General features: G+C 46.1%; 1 protein-coding gene across 1 annotated transcript in view; it reads left to right on the top strand.

Annotated features, from left to right (window-relative positions):
- The first annotated feature begins 478 nt into the window (after positions 1–478).
- Positions 479–17880, top strand: part of PEX14 (peroxisomal biogenesis factor 14) — a 121392-nt gene continuing 103990 nt past the window's right edge. Inside the window, exons 1-2 of the mRNA XM_066637302.1 lie at positions 479–550; positions 10943–10990. Of these exons, the coding sequence (XP_066493399.1) occupies positions 515–550; positions 10943–10990 (84 nt within the window). The 5' untranslated portion in view covers positions 479–514. The remainder of the gene's footprint in view (positions 551–10942; positions 10991–17880) is intronic.

Here is a 17880-nt window from a genome sequence, read left to right as displayed (position 1 = left end):
GCCCAGAGGAAGGATGAAATTCAGGTCAGGCCAGTTGGGCTTGCTGGGTGGTGCAGCGGTGCCAGTTCTAGTCTGCAAAGGAACATCTTGGCAAACTGAAAGAGATCTCCAGGACAGAGAACTACACACTCCATGCAGCTGGGGGGGGTGAGCATGCAAAGGGGGCAACAGAGTGCAGCCTCCATCCTGACCTGACCCTGGCAAAGGAGAGGGAATGTGGGCAGGGGCAGCTTTTGAACCCTTCCCTGTGGAGCTGCACCTGCCAGAATTCCCTCTTCCGTGCAGTGGCGCAAGGGGCAGGCGCTCTGAACCTGCTGCTGAGCCCCCAACGCAGGGGCTGCAGAAAGCTCCAGCCATACAACAGCTCCTCTTGCAACCCCTGGCGATCGATGACTCGGAGCTCTGCTGCTCCTGCCTCGTCCCGCTCCTTTGGTCTCGCCGGGTGGAAGCGCTGCAGCTGCCGCCTTCTGTCCTCATCCATGACATCAGCCATGGATTAGCCGGGACTGGAAACATGGCCTCCTCAGAGCAGGCAGAGCAACCTGGGCAGGTAAGCGGGAGGAAGAGGAGGGGGCTGCAAGAGGCTCCTCCAGAGGGGGGCAGCCCCTGAAGGGCTACTGTGTGGGGGAAGTGCAGGTGCTGGGCGCCCTTTGCCCCCAGTGGAGGGGGTGGGTTGCTCCCCCCACTTCCTCAGCGCCCCTCGCTTCACAAAGGGGGGAGCAGAAATCCCTAGTGGGGGTCTTCGTGTGCCCCACATTGGAGGGGGCTTTTGCCATCTGTGGGGGGGGGCTGTTGCCCCTCAGTGGGGTGGGAGAGGGGAAGGGGGCTCTTGCCCCACAGTGGGGAGGGGAGAGGAGCTCTTGCCCCACAGTGGGGAGGGGAGGGGAGAGGGGCTCTTGCCCCTCAGTGGGGAGGGAGAGGGGGGTAGTCGGTTGCCCCAACTCTCCTTCTGCAGCTCAAAGTTTTCTTTTAACCCACTTGAAAAAAGGGTGGTGTTAGGGGGAGAAATTCCTGGTGGGAGTCTGTGCCTCAATGGGGAGCACTGGGAGAGTGCTCTCTACCTCATGGTGGAGTGGGGAGATGAGATCCACTCATAGGTGGATATGGGTAGTCAGCCATTTCCTCTTCTTTGGTTTGTTCTCCCCCCCCTCCATTTATATGCAGGTGTGTGTGTGTAGATTAGGAGAAAATCCTTAATGGGAGTGTGTGCCCCAATGGGGAGAGAGTGAAGAGTGCCCTTTAATGGGGGAGGGAAGGTCAGTCCTCCATGCTTGAATTTCTGACCCCATTTCAAAGTGGGTGGTAGTGGAGAAATCCCTAGTGTGGTGGGTTTGCCCTCAATTCAAAGGAGAGGAGAAGGTGAGGCTGCCCTTTGCCCCCCACCCTCTCCTTCTGCTTGAGCTTCTGTCCTCTATTCCAAGTAGTGAGAAATGCCTCATAGAATTTTGTTTGTAGAAGAATGATGGCCTTATAGTGTGAGATGAATTGGAAGGAGGTGTATGTCCTGCCCCCCATACGTGGGTTTATTAAAGTTGTCCATTAAAGCTTGCTGTTTGAGTTCTGTGTCCCCCTCGCATTTCAAAGGGAGAGACCCTAATAGGTTTTTGCCCTCAGTAAGGTGGAGGTGTGCACACTTTGCTCATAATAGGTGGAGGAAGCCGAGAGTATTATTCAACTGCTTTAGGAGGAACACTCTTAAGCCAAGTGGAGAAACTTTCTCTGAAGCAGGGAGGTAGTATGTAGTTATCTTGACTAGCAGTCAGTGATAGTCTTGTTTTCTGGGAATTTTTAAAACCCTTTCTAAGCAGCATGACCAGATGCAGTGGAGGACAGAGTGCCTATACCTTTAACCATTGTAGAGAAGAGGGAATTTTGGCAGGTGCAGCTTTTTAAACCTTTCCATGTTGAGCTGCACCTGCTGAAACTCTGCAAGGGTTAAAGGTATAGTGCCCTCCATTGGTAATGTGGTTAAAGGTAACATTAAAGGTAATGTGCCCTCCATTGCATCTGGTCACCCTGTTTCTAATTGAGTGGCTGTTACCACATCTTGTAGCAGCACAGACTAATGATGAACAGTGTGAAAAAATACCTCCTTTTGTCTGCCCTTAAATTTATTTATTTATTAGATTTGTATTCCGCCTTTCTCCCCAAAGGGCACCCAAGGCGGCTGACAATCAACTTAAAATACAAACAAAGATTAAAATAAAAATTTAAAATACAAAACACTTAAAAACAATTAAAACAAGATAAATTATATAGCAGCAGATTAAAAGCACACAGTAGAAGACATAATTTATAAATTCATAAAAACAGCCCTTATAGCGCCTCGAAGGCTTTCCTGAATAAAAAAGTCTTCAGGCCCTGCCGGAATGTTAATAATGAGGAAGCTGTCCTCAATTCAAAGGGGAGGGAATTCCCTAGTGCAGGTGCCATCACTGAAAAGGCCCTGTTTCTGGCCAACATTCCCTTCACCACTCTCAATGAAGGCACAACCAACAGGGCCCCTTCTGATGACCTCAGAGAACGGACTAGACTATACGGAAGAAGGTGGTCTCTCAAATATGCTGGTCCCAAGCCATTTAGGGCTTTAAAGGTCATAACCAGCACCTTGGATTCAGCCCCGAAACAAATGGGCAGCCAGTGCAGTCGCTGGAGTAGTTGCCACTCAGTTTCATTGGATGACAGCTTGATTCTAGTGTTATGGGAAAGAGTGAGAAAAACTTCTCTCTCATCACTTTATCCACACCAGGCATCCTTTTTGTAAATACCTCTTACATCCTTGCTCTAACAGTGCAATCCTAGACAGGTCTACTCAGAAGTAAATCCCATTATCGTAAGTGGAGCTTATTCCTAGGAAAGTATGGATAGGGTTGCAGCCTGAGTCTGCAATCGTATCCACACTTACCTGGGAGTAACCTCCATTGAATATAATGGGACGCGTCTGAGTACACATGAATAGGATTGGATTCATAAGTCACCCTATTTTAAAGAGCTCCGAATGGTGTAGCTCTGGCCCCCAATTAAGGGCCCAGTCCTATCCAACTTTCCAGCACTGGTGCAGCCGCAATGCAGTCCAGAGGTAAGGGAACATTTGTTCCCTTAACTTGATGAGGCCTCTGTGACTTCCTCCCTACCAAAGAATGTAGCACATGCCCCATTGGCACAACTGCACTGGCACTGGAACATTGGATAGAATTGGTCCCTAACTTGCCCTTTTCTGCACTGTTTTGAGCTCCATTATTCTTGTATTGTGCAATATCATAAGAACATAAGAACTGCCCCACTGGATCAGGCCATAGGCCCATCTAAGTCCAGCTTCCTGTATCTCGCAGCAGCCCACCAAATGCCCCAGGGAGCACACCAGATAACAAGAGACCTGCATCCTGGTGCCCTCCCTTGCATTGGCATTCTGACATAACATTCTGACATAGCATCATAATCTAAAATCAGGAGGTTGCACATACTACACATCATGGCTTGTAACCCATAATGGATTTTTCCTCCAGAAACTTATCCAATCCCCTTTTAAAGGCGTCCAGGCCAGATGCCGTCACCACATCCTGTGGCAAGGAGTTCCACAGACCAACCACACGCTGAGTAAAGAAATATTTTCTTTTGTCTGTTCTGACTCTCCCAACACTCAATTTTAGTGGCTGTCCCCTGGTTCTGGTGTTATGTGAGAGTGTAAAGAACATCTCTCTATCCACTTTATCCTTCCCAGTCTGTTATCCAGTCTGTTATCGTCCCTCCCTGAAATAAAAAACAGAGATGATCTAACCAAGGGCTGAATTTAATTCTCAGGCTGGTGGTTGCAACTTCTTAAGTTGTCTGCTTCCTATCCATGGAATATGCCACTTTGTGATAACTATATCTTTCTTGTGTAGGGGGAAGTGTAGTAGCTCCATGGCAGAGTATGCTTTTCAGGTCGAGGGTCCTGGCAGGGCTGGGAAAGACCCTGTCTGAGAAGATGGTGCCAGTCATTGTTGATACTGAATTGATTGTCTCAATAGAAGGCATATGTTCTTGCCATTTCTCCATCCACTGCATTGAAAGGACAGTGCTTATACCCCTGGTTGGAATACCAATTGCATATTTAGAAATCTAATATGGACTACTCTTCCTGGATTGTACCACTTCAGGCTGTGGGTGCAGGATTTGTGCATTTCAGTCCTGCTTCCTATGCCAGAAGCTTACTGTGGAGAAATCAGTTCATTGAAGATTCTTTTTTTTCTGTGAAGTGTGAGCTTTCCATTGGCTGGGAGCATTTGATAAGATACAGTTCCTTGCAGCTTTAAGTGGTAGAGTCCAGCCAGTACCAGGCATGTGAGGGTCCTCCCCTTCAGAGTGGAGCTACCGCTCAGTAGTAGAGCACTGCTTTGAATGCAGCAGGTCTTGGGCTCGTTCCATTCCTGGGAGCATCACCAGGTACAGCTGGAAAGGACCTCTCTCTGAAGCCCTGGAGTGATGCTGCTAAGGACCTGAAAATTCTGAGCTAGATGGACCAAGGACCTGATATGTAGGAAGCAGCTTTTTCAGTTCATCAGAAGCATCCATAAGTCAGTAGCAGAACACCTGCTTCGCTTACAGGAGGTCCCATGGTTCAATCCCTGGCTGCACCTATAGCAAGGCTGGGAGGGACTCCGTCTGAAGGTAGCATAGTCTTGTATTTTAAAATACAAGTGTGGAAATTGTCTCAAAGCCGAAGAGGCCAACAGATTCTGTGCTAGCAAGGTTCCCTGCTCTTGTGCTTAGCAGCAGTGGTTGTGTTAGACCCCCCTTCCTTAGAGACATGTCGGTAGGCATCTATCTCTCTCCTCTATCTCTTCATCTTGATTTGAGTTGATTGATGTGGCTCAGTATCCTACATAATAACCAAATGAAGTTCTAATTGGGTGAATCATTCAGGCCGTGTCCCCAGAGAGCCTGGAAGTTTTTATAACTGGACGTTTATGTGAAATTCAATAAAGCTTTTGAAGGAAGGAAAAAAAACCCCATGAAAATATGGTTTCTGAAAGACAAGAGAATAATGAAGGAGTGAGAACCTGCTGCAGTTTGCTATACAGGAGACCACTCAGCATCAGAAAGAGTGTGACATATCAACACACAGCTTGTAGCACATGACAGTCCCACATGTGATTATGACTGTGATTAATTAAGAATACTTTTCAACAAAAAGTAGTTCACAAAGTGGTTTACATAGCAGAATAAACCAATAAATTAATATGTGATTTGGTTTCCCAATATTTACACCAAGGGTGGGCAAACCCTGACCCGCAGGCCATTCGCTGCCCTCAGGTAACCCCAGTCTGGCCCGCAGGGAGGCCTCCGGCCCATTGGAAGCTGTTGGAGCCTGTGCTGCCCTGTGACTGCCAGTCACGACTGCTAGAAGCGAGGTGCAAACCAAGTTAGTGCAAGGCCTTTTATAGTCTCCTTGTGTTTTCTGCTTTTCCTTGGGCATTATTTAACCCTCCCCACCACTGCGGCTGATTAACTTATGTCTCCTTGTGTTTCTGGCTTGGTCTTCACTGTGCAAGAGGTGTGTGGCAAACAGTTCATAGTTCTCATGTGGTTCTACGTGCCTCATTATAGTTCTAATGTGTATTATAAATCAGCTCAGTAAAGTTCATTCATTCATATAAATTCTGTCTCTAATGTATTCATTTATGTAAATTTATTCAAATTTGAAATGTAATTAATTTTTTCCCCCAGCCCCTGATACAGTGTCAGAGAGATGATGTAACCCTCCTGCCAAAATGTTTGCCCACCCCTGGTCTACACATTCAGAACCTAGCAGAAAACGAATGCATGTTGGATTGTAGCATCTGGTTCCCTCTCTTTGGCCCACACCTTTTCCCCTCACAGCAACCCTGTTAAGTAGGCTGGGGTGAGAGAGAGGGAGAGACTGACCTGAGGCCACTTGGTTGAACTTCACAATTGTCGGAAGCTCTGAACGTGAAGAGAGTTCTAGTGCCAGGATGGGTAATTTGTGCTGCTTCAGATAGTGGGGAGAATATTCTCCTTTTGGAAACACTAGACCAGTCTCCAAAAACTATGCAACCCTCTTGCAGACATTCAGGCTGTCTAGCAAAGGCTGCATTGAACTGGTCTTGGTTGAACCAATTGATTTAAGTGTAAGCTCTCATGGACTATTGTCCACCTCATCTGATGCACTGCAGGCCAGTCTTGTGTGTCCACTTTGAAGCCCCAGTGATGTCCCTGGAAGGGTTAAGCCCCTGCCCCATGAAGAGGGGAAGGACTGTAGATAAATGGTAGAGCTTAAGGCTGCATTCAGAAAATGCCTTGGCCACGTTTCCAGTTAGGGCAGAGAAAATGTTATGCCTGAAGAGCAGCTTCTGGTCAGTTCTGACGGTCCTGAACTAGATGGACCGCTGGCTTCTGACATGGCAGCTTCTTCTGTTCTGATGCTCACGTCCTTAGCTGACTCCTGGTGAAATCAGTGGAACTTAAAATATGCTTAACTGTGGCTGGATTGTGAAGCAAGCAAGGTGACCAGTTGGAAGACCAGATTTTTTCAAAAGTAGTTTTTCACTCAGTGGGTGCTGTGTTTTCCTTTTGTGTCTTTAAAGCATTTTCAGCAATGAAAATTGGCTTGTAGGAGCATATATTTTGTCTTTCTGAAGGATTCTGAAACCTGCACCAGCTCCAGAAGGGTAGTGAGATTGCTTGGCTCTCTTGGAGGGGATGCCCTCCAAAATGAATGAGACAAATACCCCATTTTCACTTTGCGCAAAACACCTGGGAACGGCTCACCTAGCCTGCTCTGGGATAAAGGATCCCATTGAGTGTACATGTCCCTCAGTCCTGGAGTGCAGGAGGAGACATCCCTGGTGAAACCGCTTAAATGTTTTTGTTTTTGTTACTTCCTCAGACCACTTTGTGCCAGTGCCTCATCTCAACTTACGTAACAATGTTTTAAATTTTCCAAGCCACTTCTTTTGGGACACCAGTGATCCCTAATTAGCTATGTTTTGTATACACCAGAGCGTAAGGTCTTTCCTCTTTGCAGTCAGCGTGTTGCATCCCTGTGTGAATCGATAAAAGAAATGAGACAATAAATACGCAGGTTCTGATATCACAGCAAAACAAGATCCGACATGAGAGGCAGGCTGCAGTCCTCCCTTGGGCTAAGGTGGCCAGAGTTCAGCCCTGGTGCTAAGTCAGTGACTTTGGGCTAGGGTTGGCCCTGAGTCCCAAGGGGCTGTTTGGGGGAGGGGGCAGGATACACATCAGCGGGCAGCTCCTCACTTCCTTTTCCTGGTCCACTCTTTTCCTAAGCTTCTGGAGCAGGGATGACTGCCTAGGTTGGGGATGGTAGGACAGCAAACTGGTGACATGCATGTCAAAGGTGACACTTCATGATGTTCGGAGTGACATGCCAATGTTCACCAATACCCAACAACAACAATTCTCCCTATTTGAGCTGCTGAAGAAGCCGGACAAACACAAATACAAGAAATATGCGACCTTGCACCACCCAGAGCTTAAAAGGGATTCTCACCATCCGTATGAGCACATGATCTGTCGTTTTCAGAATTGTGATTGGTGGTCCTTTTGTTTGGGGGTGGGGTACACACCAGCAGAGTCAAACTAGGCATTTTCTGAATTTTTGACATGCCAAACCCAAAAGGTTCTCCATCACTGTGGTAGGATGTGGGGTGGTGACTGGTGGCACAGGCATGAATAGGAGTGTGTGTGAGCAGGACATGCTTTGAACACAAAATAAAATGTTTAAACATTGAGGGGATGAGTGCACCTTCCCAGGTGCCAGGGAGACTTGACTCAGACCTGTACACCCAGGCAGTCAACCTGTACATCCTTTGCTTTCAGTTAAAAATTCCCTGGTCTGCTTTTCTTCTTAAGCAGAAAAAGTGACAGGAGAGTAACTGGGAGCCAACCAAGAAACTTGAATTTGGAAACAACAGATGCCAAAAAGCAAATGAGCTGCAAATGGTTTGCCTTGATGAGCTACTGTTCTTCTCCGCAGTGAAACCGGGAGATGGAGCTCTTGGTCAGGGACACTGTCTAAAACTGTGTTTCTCAAACTTTGAGTCAGGACCCACTAGGTGGGTTGTGAGCCAATTTCAGGTGGGTTGCCATTCATTTTAATAGTTTATTTTTAATCTATTAACCTTGATGCGACCGTGGTATGTGACTACATTGGGGAAATGTTACATCTGCACTTTAAACAGGCTTTTAATGTATATGCTTTTAATAATGATAGTCAATGGGACTTAATAATGATAGTCAATGGGACTTACTCCAGGGTAAGTGTGATTAGGATTGCAGCCTAGAATTGTTAAAAATTGTCCTGCTTGATGTCACTTCCGGTCATGACATCACTTCCAGTGGGTCCTGACAAATTCTCATTTTAAAAAGTGGGTCCCAGTGCTAAACGTTTGAGAACCACTGGTCTACAATGATGTAATACTACTCTCTGGCCACCTGCAGTGGTGGCACTGCGCTCAGCAGAGATCAGGTTCACTGTTCCTGGTACATCCTGGTCCATTCAGGGAAAAATTGTCCCTGTAAGGCCCAGTCCAATAGAATTAAGCATGGCAAGATCAGTTTCACTGTGCTTCTGCACATTTAAATCTGTACTTGGAGCGTGACCCGAGTGTTGCTTTTTCGCTTTATGTTTTGGCTTGGCCAAGTGTGAAGGAAACTTCCAGTCCTGCAGGGAATGATCTGTCAATTGTTTTGAGGGGTTATTCCTTCATCTTGGGACTGCCCAACACAACTTTTTTTCCCCACTAACTTAATGTGCGTTGATTTATAATCTGCCATCGTTTATTAGTACAGCCTCTTAGTGTGGGCATAAATTACACAGGTGTCAAAAGACTTTCTACTGGTATTGCTTTTTTTAGCAAAATGTTCAGCAGGCTGAACTGGTGTTCATTAGACACGCAACCTCTGAACATCATCACTCATTCTCTGCCTACCTTTGGTTCTTTCTTCTCTGTTCCAGGTGCCTGGAATATCATGGGTCAGGGTGTTTTGCTTATATAGGTGTTTTGCTTATATAGCACTGCGTGGATGCTCTGTGACCTAGGGCTCGGTTTCTCCCACCTAAATGGAGAAACTGCTTTCTTCAAGCTGTGGGCATGATGATGCTGTCTGTTGTTTTGGTTATCTCCTCCAGTCTGTGAAGTGCAAGCAAGGCAAAGCCTAGCTGTGCGCAGTATGAGGGTTTGGTTCCTCTCACCCAAGTGGAATTAGCTTTGCTCAAGCCAGGAACATGGTGTGATGATGTCCTCTTTTATTTAGTTACCTCCTCCAATCAATAATATGCAAACAAGGAGAAACTGCATGTGCTGTTAGGCAGGGTCCAATTCCTCCCACTCAAGAAAATTAGGCTGCAATCCTAGCCATACTTTTCTGAGAGTAAGCCCCATTGAATAAAATAGGACTGATGTCTGAGTAGACCTGGTTAGGAATGTGCCCTTAGTGGGACTTCTGATTAGACTTGTGTAGATGAACCACTGATTAGTCATGTGTAGATTAGACATGTGTGGATGGTCTGACTTGGTATAAGGTGGCTTCAGACAATCAATATACAGTCAGTTTCTGTTATCCGCAAGGGTTAGATTCCTGGAAAACCTAGTGGAAACTGAATTAGCAGATACTGAATAATTGAGCCTGTGGGGAAAATGAGGTTAGGTTCCAGGGAACCCTCTTCTCCATACACTCTATGAACTTTATGAACCTGAATCTTAACTTAGTCTATGGGGCTGAATGACAGTATAGGCTCATTAAACATTTCCAACAACAGCTTCCTCTCCTGTGCTGGCTATCCCTCAGCTTACTGAAAGTTACTGGCCCAGCAACAAGACCTCAGAGTTCAGCAGTGGAGGGATCATCCATTCTCCTCCTCCACCTGTTTCTTGGCACCTTCCTTGGGCTTGCCTCAGTCCCAGAAGCAGCCTTCAGGCAGCCTTCCAGAGGCCTCCCATCATTGCCAGGGTTGTGAAGATTCAGCTGGAATCCCTGAGATGGTGCCCAAGATGGTGGGTCAGGTCTGGAAGCTGACAAAAAGTATCTGATTCTCCATGGGTCAATGCCCCCTCTCCCATTGGCTGTATAATGTATAGCATCTATTCTCTCCCCCCTGCATGGTGCTAGCATTGACTTCTGCTCATAAGGAGGGCACTGTCTCTTCTCCTCCTCCTGCAACCTCTTACTTCTGTCTGCCTGCTTGCCATGTGCCAAGCCACTTCCCCCCAGTGCATTGGCACAGTATTCACAGTTAACGAGAACGAAATCGCAGATAACAAGAGTAGGTAGCAATTCTGCCCCTCACAGGTAAGTGAATTCACATATATAAAGAGAACTGACTGTATATGATTTCATTGGGAGACTGTGATTTTTCCTACTGTATGAAAGACAGTAACTGTGCAGGGTTTCCAACTCTCCGTATTCTGGGTTGCTTGTGTGAGACTTTGTGGGCCACAAGTGGGGCTCTGTATAGGTGCTCCGTGGTTGCGTAATCGTGGTTAGGTGATTGGGTTCACATGCCCCTGGCTCTCACAGCCCCCTCCCCCCTGGCCTCTGACTTCACACTGACTTCCCTTCCATTCTTTCAATCTGATTCTGGCCGGCATTCCTTTGACAGAAACGTTTTAGTCCATGGTTGTGTCAAACCATGGCTTGACGTGGAATTGCAAGCTGCAGTTTGAACTATTGCCGGCTATGAAGCTGCCTCCTAATGAGTCAGACTATTGACCCCCATCCCAGGTTCAGTGTTGCCTGCACTGACTTTCAGCCTCTTTCCATGGTTTGACAGGCTTCTTTCTCGGCTTGAGAGGTCTGTGATGGGGGTGTGTGCCTTTTTTCCTTTTTCTGCACTGAATGTGGCTGCAGCAGCCAAGGTTCCTTAGGAGGTGACCATCAGGTGGCAGTCTAACCTTACTTTTTCTCTTTACAGACTAGCTCTTCTCCTGTAACTGAGAGTGGTGCATCCCGTGAAGCTCTGGTGAGTCTCTTACAGGGGGAGGGAATACAAAAACGTACTTTTGCTTTTTAGTACTTTGTCTTGTCAGAGTGTTTTTGCTTGCAGTTTGTATTCTTGAGCTGCATCATTTGGGACATTCCTTCCCCATCGCCACTATTAGAACAGAAGGGCCTAAACTGTTATGCCTCTGTGAGTTACCTCTGAACTGTCACCTTTGGCTGTTCCTCCCTGCTGTTCTCTCCAAGGGGTGAGACTAGAGTCATCCCCAGACCTCTGTATCTCCCTTGAAGGGCTCCTTCTGCTCTTGATGGAGGAGTTCTTATTCCAGGTCTGTATTGGTGATCAGTGCCCAGTAGCACATTGACGAAAAGGCTGTGGAAGTGGGGTTTTGAACAGAGACGTTGCCAGCCTTCCTGTCTGGAAGTCCTCTGCCCAGACTGAACATGCGTTCTCATTCATTGCAGCCCTAACACTCCTAATCTAGAACCAGAAATGAGTTCCCATTCCCTTAATCAGTTGTGAATTTCTTTCAGAAAGAGTTGTTGGGGTGGAATTGCTGCGTCTCCATGGTTTTTAGGCTTCCCGCTTTTAGGAAAGATTTTCCACATTGACACATCTGCTGGGTGATCTTCTGCACAGTGCTGAGGATTCTGAGATAGGGCACCCATGGGGTACTTGGGCCTTGCTGTCACTGTGCAGCAGAGTGTGACCGGTGTAGTGTAGTGGCAAAGAGACGGGCAGCCCAATCCTAACCTGTGCTGGAACAGGCAGGCCAAGTGGCTTTTGTTGTATCCAGTGTAGGTTAGGAGGTGGCAAGAGTGCCACTTGGAGTAACAGTATATTTTTTCCCTTATCCTGCCGCCCCTATGGGGCTACTCAGATCTGCGCCATCGAATTCACTGACACAAATTCGAGTGGCCTGTTTAAGGTTGATTGGGTCAGGAGTGGGGGTTAGGATTTGGCCTATACTTTGACCAACTCCACCCCCCCTCCTGGGCCCTATCCACCTCCCAGTCTACCCACTCTCCTGCCCCCAAACACCCCACCCTCAGAACACCCTCCCGCCATCCTATCCAACCCCTTGTGGCCGCCTGTCTGTGCCGGCACAAACCTACCATCTTCAGTTCTGGATCCAGCTCCTCTGGCCCAGCTAGCTCCCGAAGATGCGTGAATGTACTTTATGGCCCCCTGCTCCGGCCAAACAGCAGATAAGAATTGCGCTCTGAGCTGCGGGTCAGTTTGATCCTAACTCTGCCATGAACTAAGTTGCCTTAAGCAAACCATTCCCTCTCAGTCTTCCCAACCTTTAATACAGGCATGCTAATACCCATGTGACATACAAGATTGTTGTAAAGATTGCAGGACAATATGTGTGAAAATACTTTGAACACTCAGATGGTACTAAATAAATAGTATTCTTGAGGATTCCTCCTAGAACAATAGCCCAGATCAGCAGCAGGTGGACAAGAGGCTGTCTTTTAGGGAAGCTCATCTGCCATTATTAATCCTTCAAATTCCTCCTTTTCTCCATGGCCCTTGGCTTATCGTCTTAATTCTCATTCCCACTGTAACCAAGCGTTAAACATGTGTAACAGCATTTGCCCACATTCTTCTGTCCTTTTCCTCTGTCTCTTCGATTGTAAGCTCTGTCTGCATTGTTTGTGTTACTCTGTCAGGGCTTCAAGTAGACAAACCAGCTTTGCTGGCCACTTCAGAGTTTCATGTTGAAATCCTTAATCAGGTGTAGATTTGTACTTGTGCGTGCATGTGTTATCCCAGTGTATGTTGCGTGGGGTGCGAAAAGTGATTGGCTCCATGTCCTGAGCTACCATTTTGCTCTACCTTGAGCCACTCTTTTGCACCTGGTTTTGGTTGGTGGACTTAAATTCAAAGCTGATCTCACAAACCTGAATACTCTCCTTCCTTAGGTTGAAAAGCTTTAGAGATTAGACAGAATCCATAGAGGATTGGGTCTGTTCATGTTTACTGGCTGTGATATCTTGGTGGACCCTCCATGTTCAAAGGCAGTCTATCTCAAGGTTTTGATACAAAAGAAAAAGCAGACCCAACAATTCTGATACTGCCCTCCCCTGCTCTACACAGTTTAGAGTAGCTTCCAAAGAGATTTAAAGTACATTTCTTATCTAGACCTATTTAACTTTGTCTGTTGGCATTAACTTAAAAAAAAAAAAAATACCCCAAATAGACAACTTCTTGCTGACACAAATACCTCACTTTTGCAATGAGTGTTTTCTTTTCTTTTTTTCCCCTGGAAGCCTGGCATCAGCCTGCTCTTTTCTCTCCCTCCCCCTCTCACCCCCCACCCTGCTGGCTGACAGAAATTACCTTCTGTTTAATTAACATCATCTCCCCTGCTCTTTATATACTGCTCCATAATTGCTCGGAGGAAAGAGAAACGCATAGCAGCGATATATCTATATATAGACACAGATATAAAATAAAAATAATTTGCAGGAAAAAGGGTGGAAAAACACACCACACATCCACTGTCCCAAAAATGCAGTCAGATCTCATGGTGGTGAATCTCCTTGTGTGCTGGGTATACAGAGGTCATTTGGGAAGGGACGGGGCCCCTTTCCTGCTTCCTTTTTAATTAAGTTTTTTAGCTTACACTCTCATAGCGTCTTCATTTCTGCTTAGGTGTCGTCACCGCTTCTAGCCAAGTCTCTGTAGAGACCTTAATAAATCGGCCGTTCGTTCCCCACATAAAGCCAATCTCATTTGCTGATCTTTAGGTGCTTGCTGCATAATTGCTGCAGTGCGTAGCGTTTATTTGGACTTTTAGTATTCCCGGTAATCCTTACAACATCTTTGTGAGGTAGACCACTGTAGTTATCCCTACACTGCAGATCATAAGAGTTTGAAAATTGTTTTGGAGAAACCAGAGAGCCTCTCCAGGAACTTGCTGGGGGATAGATTTTGTGCCCCAATCCCCAGAGCACCAAGAAGGGGGGGAGGGGCGAGGATTTTTTTTTAAAAAAAAGAATGTTCAGAGAATATTTGCAAGAGAAGTAGCAAGGCAGTACCAGTTGCCAGAACTTGCAGCCACTGTGCTGCACAAAGCCTGAGCTGACTTTTTTTCTTTGTCAGGTTACGGTGCCATGAATTTCGACAGCGCTATCAATGTGCATGGCACTATACAAAGTAGTAAACAAGAGTGCAGGTCCCTGCCCCAAAGGGCTTACAATCAAGAAAATGACATTAGGAAAAGGAGATGGGAAAAGCAGATGAAGAACCCATTGTTGCAGTTACCGATTATTTAAGCTTTGAGGTGTAGGGATTGTGGGAATTCAGGATACTGACTTTGTTGCTATAGACCGTGGTGTTTACCACTCTTAGATGGCTTTAAAAGGGGGTTAAAACATTAATGAAGGAGAACCAGCAATCAATATCTGGCTGTTAGTCATGGTTGTGTAGAACTTCTTTGTTCAGGGGCAGTCTACCTCTGAATGCCAGATGCTGCAGACAAATATCAAGACTGTGGCTTGTGGGCTTTTTAGAGTCACGTGGTTGGCCACAGTGGGAACTAGATGGGCCTTTGACCCCATCTAGTAGGAGTCTTATGTTCTCAGTCTATGAAAGACATCTCATTTCACCTTTCCAGGCTTGTGTCAATGATCATGAGGGCTAGAAACTTAATCAAACAATCTATTAAGCAAACAAAAAGCAGACACGACCAAACTACAGCCGTAACTCATTCTGAACCAGCCCTGTCCCCTTGGAGTCACCTCCACATTCTAAATAATCTTTGCTGAAGGAAGGAGCGCCTGTGTCCATAGCGGTGTGGCAAATGGACTGAGGCGGGAGGGGAGCTGTAATCTCCGATGATGATATTATTATTATTATTTTTAATTTTGGCCTCTCATTTCCCTGCTGTCGGTTTTGGCCCATTAAAATTTGCCTTGCCTCTCCAATGGGAAGTGTAACCTTGGCTTCGTCCAGTGTCAGCATCTCGCTCCGATGCCGTTTACAGCCATGTTTGTCATTTTCCGTTGTGGCATCAGCGTCTCCTTGAGTCCAGATGCTTGGGGACACATAGCACAGCGTCCCCTCTCCCGGCCGGCCTCCCTTCTCTGGCCTTGCTTTGTATGCTTAGTGGAAATCTTCAAGTTTTGTAGAATCTGGATAGGCTTCCTCCTCTCCTTTTTCTTAGCTGGAAATATCACTCATAAAAAGAGAAAAAAAATTGACTGTAAAATAGAAGAAAAACGCCCCCTGATCGCACTAAGGCACCTACTTAAGTACAGATTAGGTTCCCGGGATCTGTAAAGTCAAAACATCCAGTTCTAGCTGGCCCAGCACTACTATACCTTTGCAAAAGCACCATCAAAGGACATACTGCACCTGTGTGAAATTGTTGACGCAGCCACCTGTAATTTGGCTGTCCATAACTTGAAGATCTGTAACTTGGATAGCCAATGTACTTGAAATCAAACCTTTCTTGGAGCTTAAAGTTGCAGATGACAAATCCTTCTTGCTTGCCCATTTATACAGCAGGATTATTATTTATTTAGAATAATAACATATCTCTTTTCAACAACAAATGTTCCCAAAATGCTCGGCAACACGAAAGAATGAAAAATTGGTGTTCTGTCTGTCTCATTGGCACTCACAATTTTAAAGAAAAGACAGAGGAGACAACTACAGAGGGTCACTGGAAAAGATGCTGTGCTGGCATGAACAGGGGCAGTTGTGGCATAGCTGTGCCAGTGGGGCATGTGCTGCATCCTGCAGTTGTGGCAGTGACGGAGGCCTCCTTAAGGTCAGGGAGTGTTTGTTCCCTTACCTCAGGACTGCGTTGTCCTTATGTCGGTGCTGGAAAGTAATGTCATTAAGTCACATGGCTTTAAAAGGGAGATTAGGCCAATTCATGGAAGAGCAGAGGTCTGTTGTGGGCTGTTAGTAATCCACATGGCTAGGTAGAACCTCCGTATTCAGCGGCAGGCTAGCTGTACATATGAACTGCTCATGAGCAACAGCAGAAGAGACATCTGGTTAGCCACTCCTGGCAAAAGAATAGTCAAGGGGCTTTGGTCTCATCCACCTTTGTCTCGTCTTACATTCTTAAGGCAGATGGAGTGTTGAGGACCCCATTTGTTCCATAAGCACACTCTGAGCAAAGCAGTGAATGTGTATGGGTTGGGTTTTTAAAAAAAGTTACTAGAGGGATTTGCAAAAATTCCAATAAAAGCCTTATTCCAAAGAACACCAGAGCCTACAGCCCCATCAATGGCCTCCAATTACAATAATGAAAGAAAGATAGATGGCAATATGTTGTCCTTGAACGTCTCTTTCCAGGACCTAATAAATAATGACCAACATTCAGCAAATGTGCTGGCCTTTTTTGACTCTGGTTTTCTTCTGTAGCCATGTCACTTCTGTTGATATCGCAGTACCCCAAATTCTACAGCACCATTTCACAATTGATGGGGCCAGATGTTGTTTTGAGTTTGCAGCCATTCATGTCCTAACTGCTCTTAACCACTTTTTTCATTATTTCCAGGTCTCCTTTCACCAGCATCTCCTTTAAATATCCCCTTTATATAGTGTTGGGGTTCATTATTAATGAAATGTCAGTCATTTCACTTATAGAGGACCTTAATGTTGTTTTATGTTTCTTTCCTGTTCTGTTGGATTCTGGCGTGATGGAATTTTCTCTGGCTCTCAAAACTTGATAGGAGCTGCACAAAGAAGACGGCGGCCACATGACCCCATTAGGGTTACGACCAACACAGGAGGTCGTTGAACTGATAGCATGTCTCTCTCCCACTCTCTCTGGCCGATAATGCTAAATTATCCTGACTAATGTTTCACTAGGGGCTCTGAGTTGGTTGCCTACTGACTCCAGCCGTCTGGGAATCCCCCATGGATAGATCTGCCTGTGATCTGCTCGGCCTGCGTGGCCTCTTTCTGGGCTGTTCATTTTTAAATATGGATCAACTTTGTGCAGCCAACAAAACCCTGTGGGTTGGTTTGTTTTTGGGTGGGAGTGTGCAAAAGGAATAAAGTGAGAAGACTTGGGGAAGATCCTCCTGTATGGAGCGGATGGATTATTTAGATTAGAAACAGATGCATCCGTCAAAATATTTATTTTTGAAAATGACTGGGCTGCCTGTGAACTATGGCACCTCACAGCAATAACATCACATGATATTTGCTTTAAACTTACTGCCTGGAACTTATTTAGTAAATGAATAGTAAATAAAATGTTTTTAATAAGGCGAGTGACTGAGCTCAGTGGTAGACCACTGGCTTTATATGGAGAAGGATCCTTGGCAGCACCTCCCCCTCGGACTAGGGGAAAGACCCCTATCTGAAGCCCTGGGGAGCTGCGGGGAGTCCGTGTCTGGCGATGCTGAGCTAGGCGGACCAAGGGTCAGGTTCGATGTAAGACAGCTTTCTTCCTTCCCCCCCTTAAATTAAAAAGGTAATAGCTTCCTGTCTTCAGAACCTTTGTGTCCCACCCTTCTGCCTTAAAATGATGGAATACTTTCCATACCGTTGTAATGATGCAGAAACCGGTTCCAGTATGAACCAGCAGAAACATAGCCACAGTAAACCACCAAAACAGTAAACTGCAAAAAAATAAAAACAGACCCCCCCCCTCCCATTACCCTTAAACAGGCAGTGGAATAGGAATGGTTTAAGAGTGAAAGAGAGTTGAGTGGGTGCCAGATGGGGTACCTTGGGAAGAACATTTCCATGTCATCTTGGTGCCACTGCTGAAAAGTCCGTGAACAGCAAGAAGTTTTCCTGAGGTGGAAGGTGATTTTTCCACCTTGGGAGATCTCTTTTTCATTCATTGTTGGGAAAATGCATCAATTTCTGTTATTCTTGACCTCTTGGAATGTTCTGGTTGGATTTTTTTATTCTTCAGTTTTTTTGCTTGG

This window comes from Tiliqua scincoides, chromosome 9, assembly GCF_035046505.1.
Source record: "Tiliqua scincoides isolate rTilSci1 chromosome 9, rTilSci1.hap2, whole genome shotgun sequence".
In the NCBI taxonomy this organism is placed as follows: domain Eukaryota; kingdom Metazoa; phylum Chordata; class Lepidosauria; order Squamata; family Scincidae; genus Tiliqua; species Tiliqua scincoides.
The sequence above is the reverse complement of the archived record's forward strand: the minus strand, read 5'-3'. Positions and strand labels throughout refer to the sequence as shown.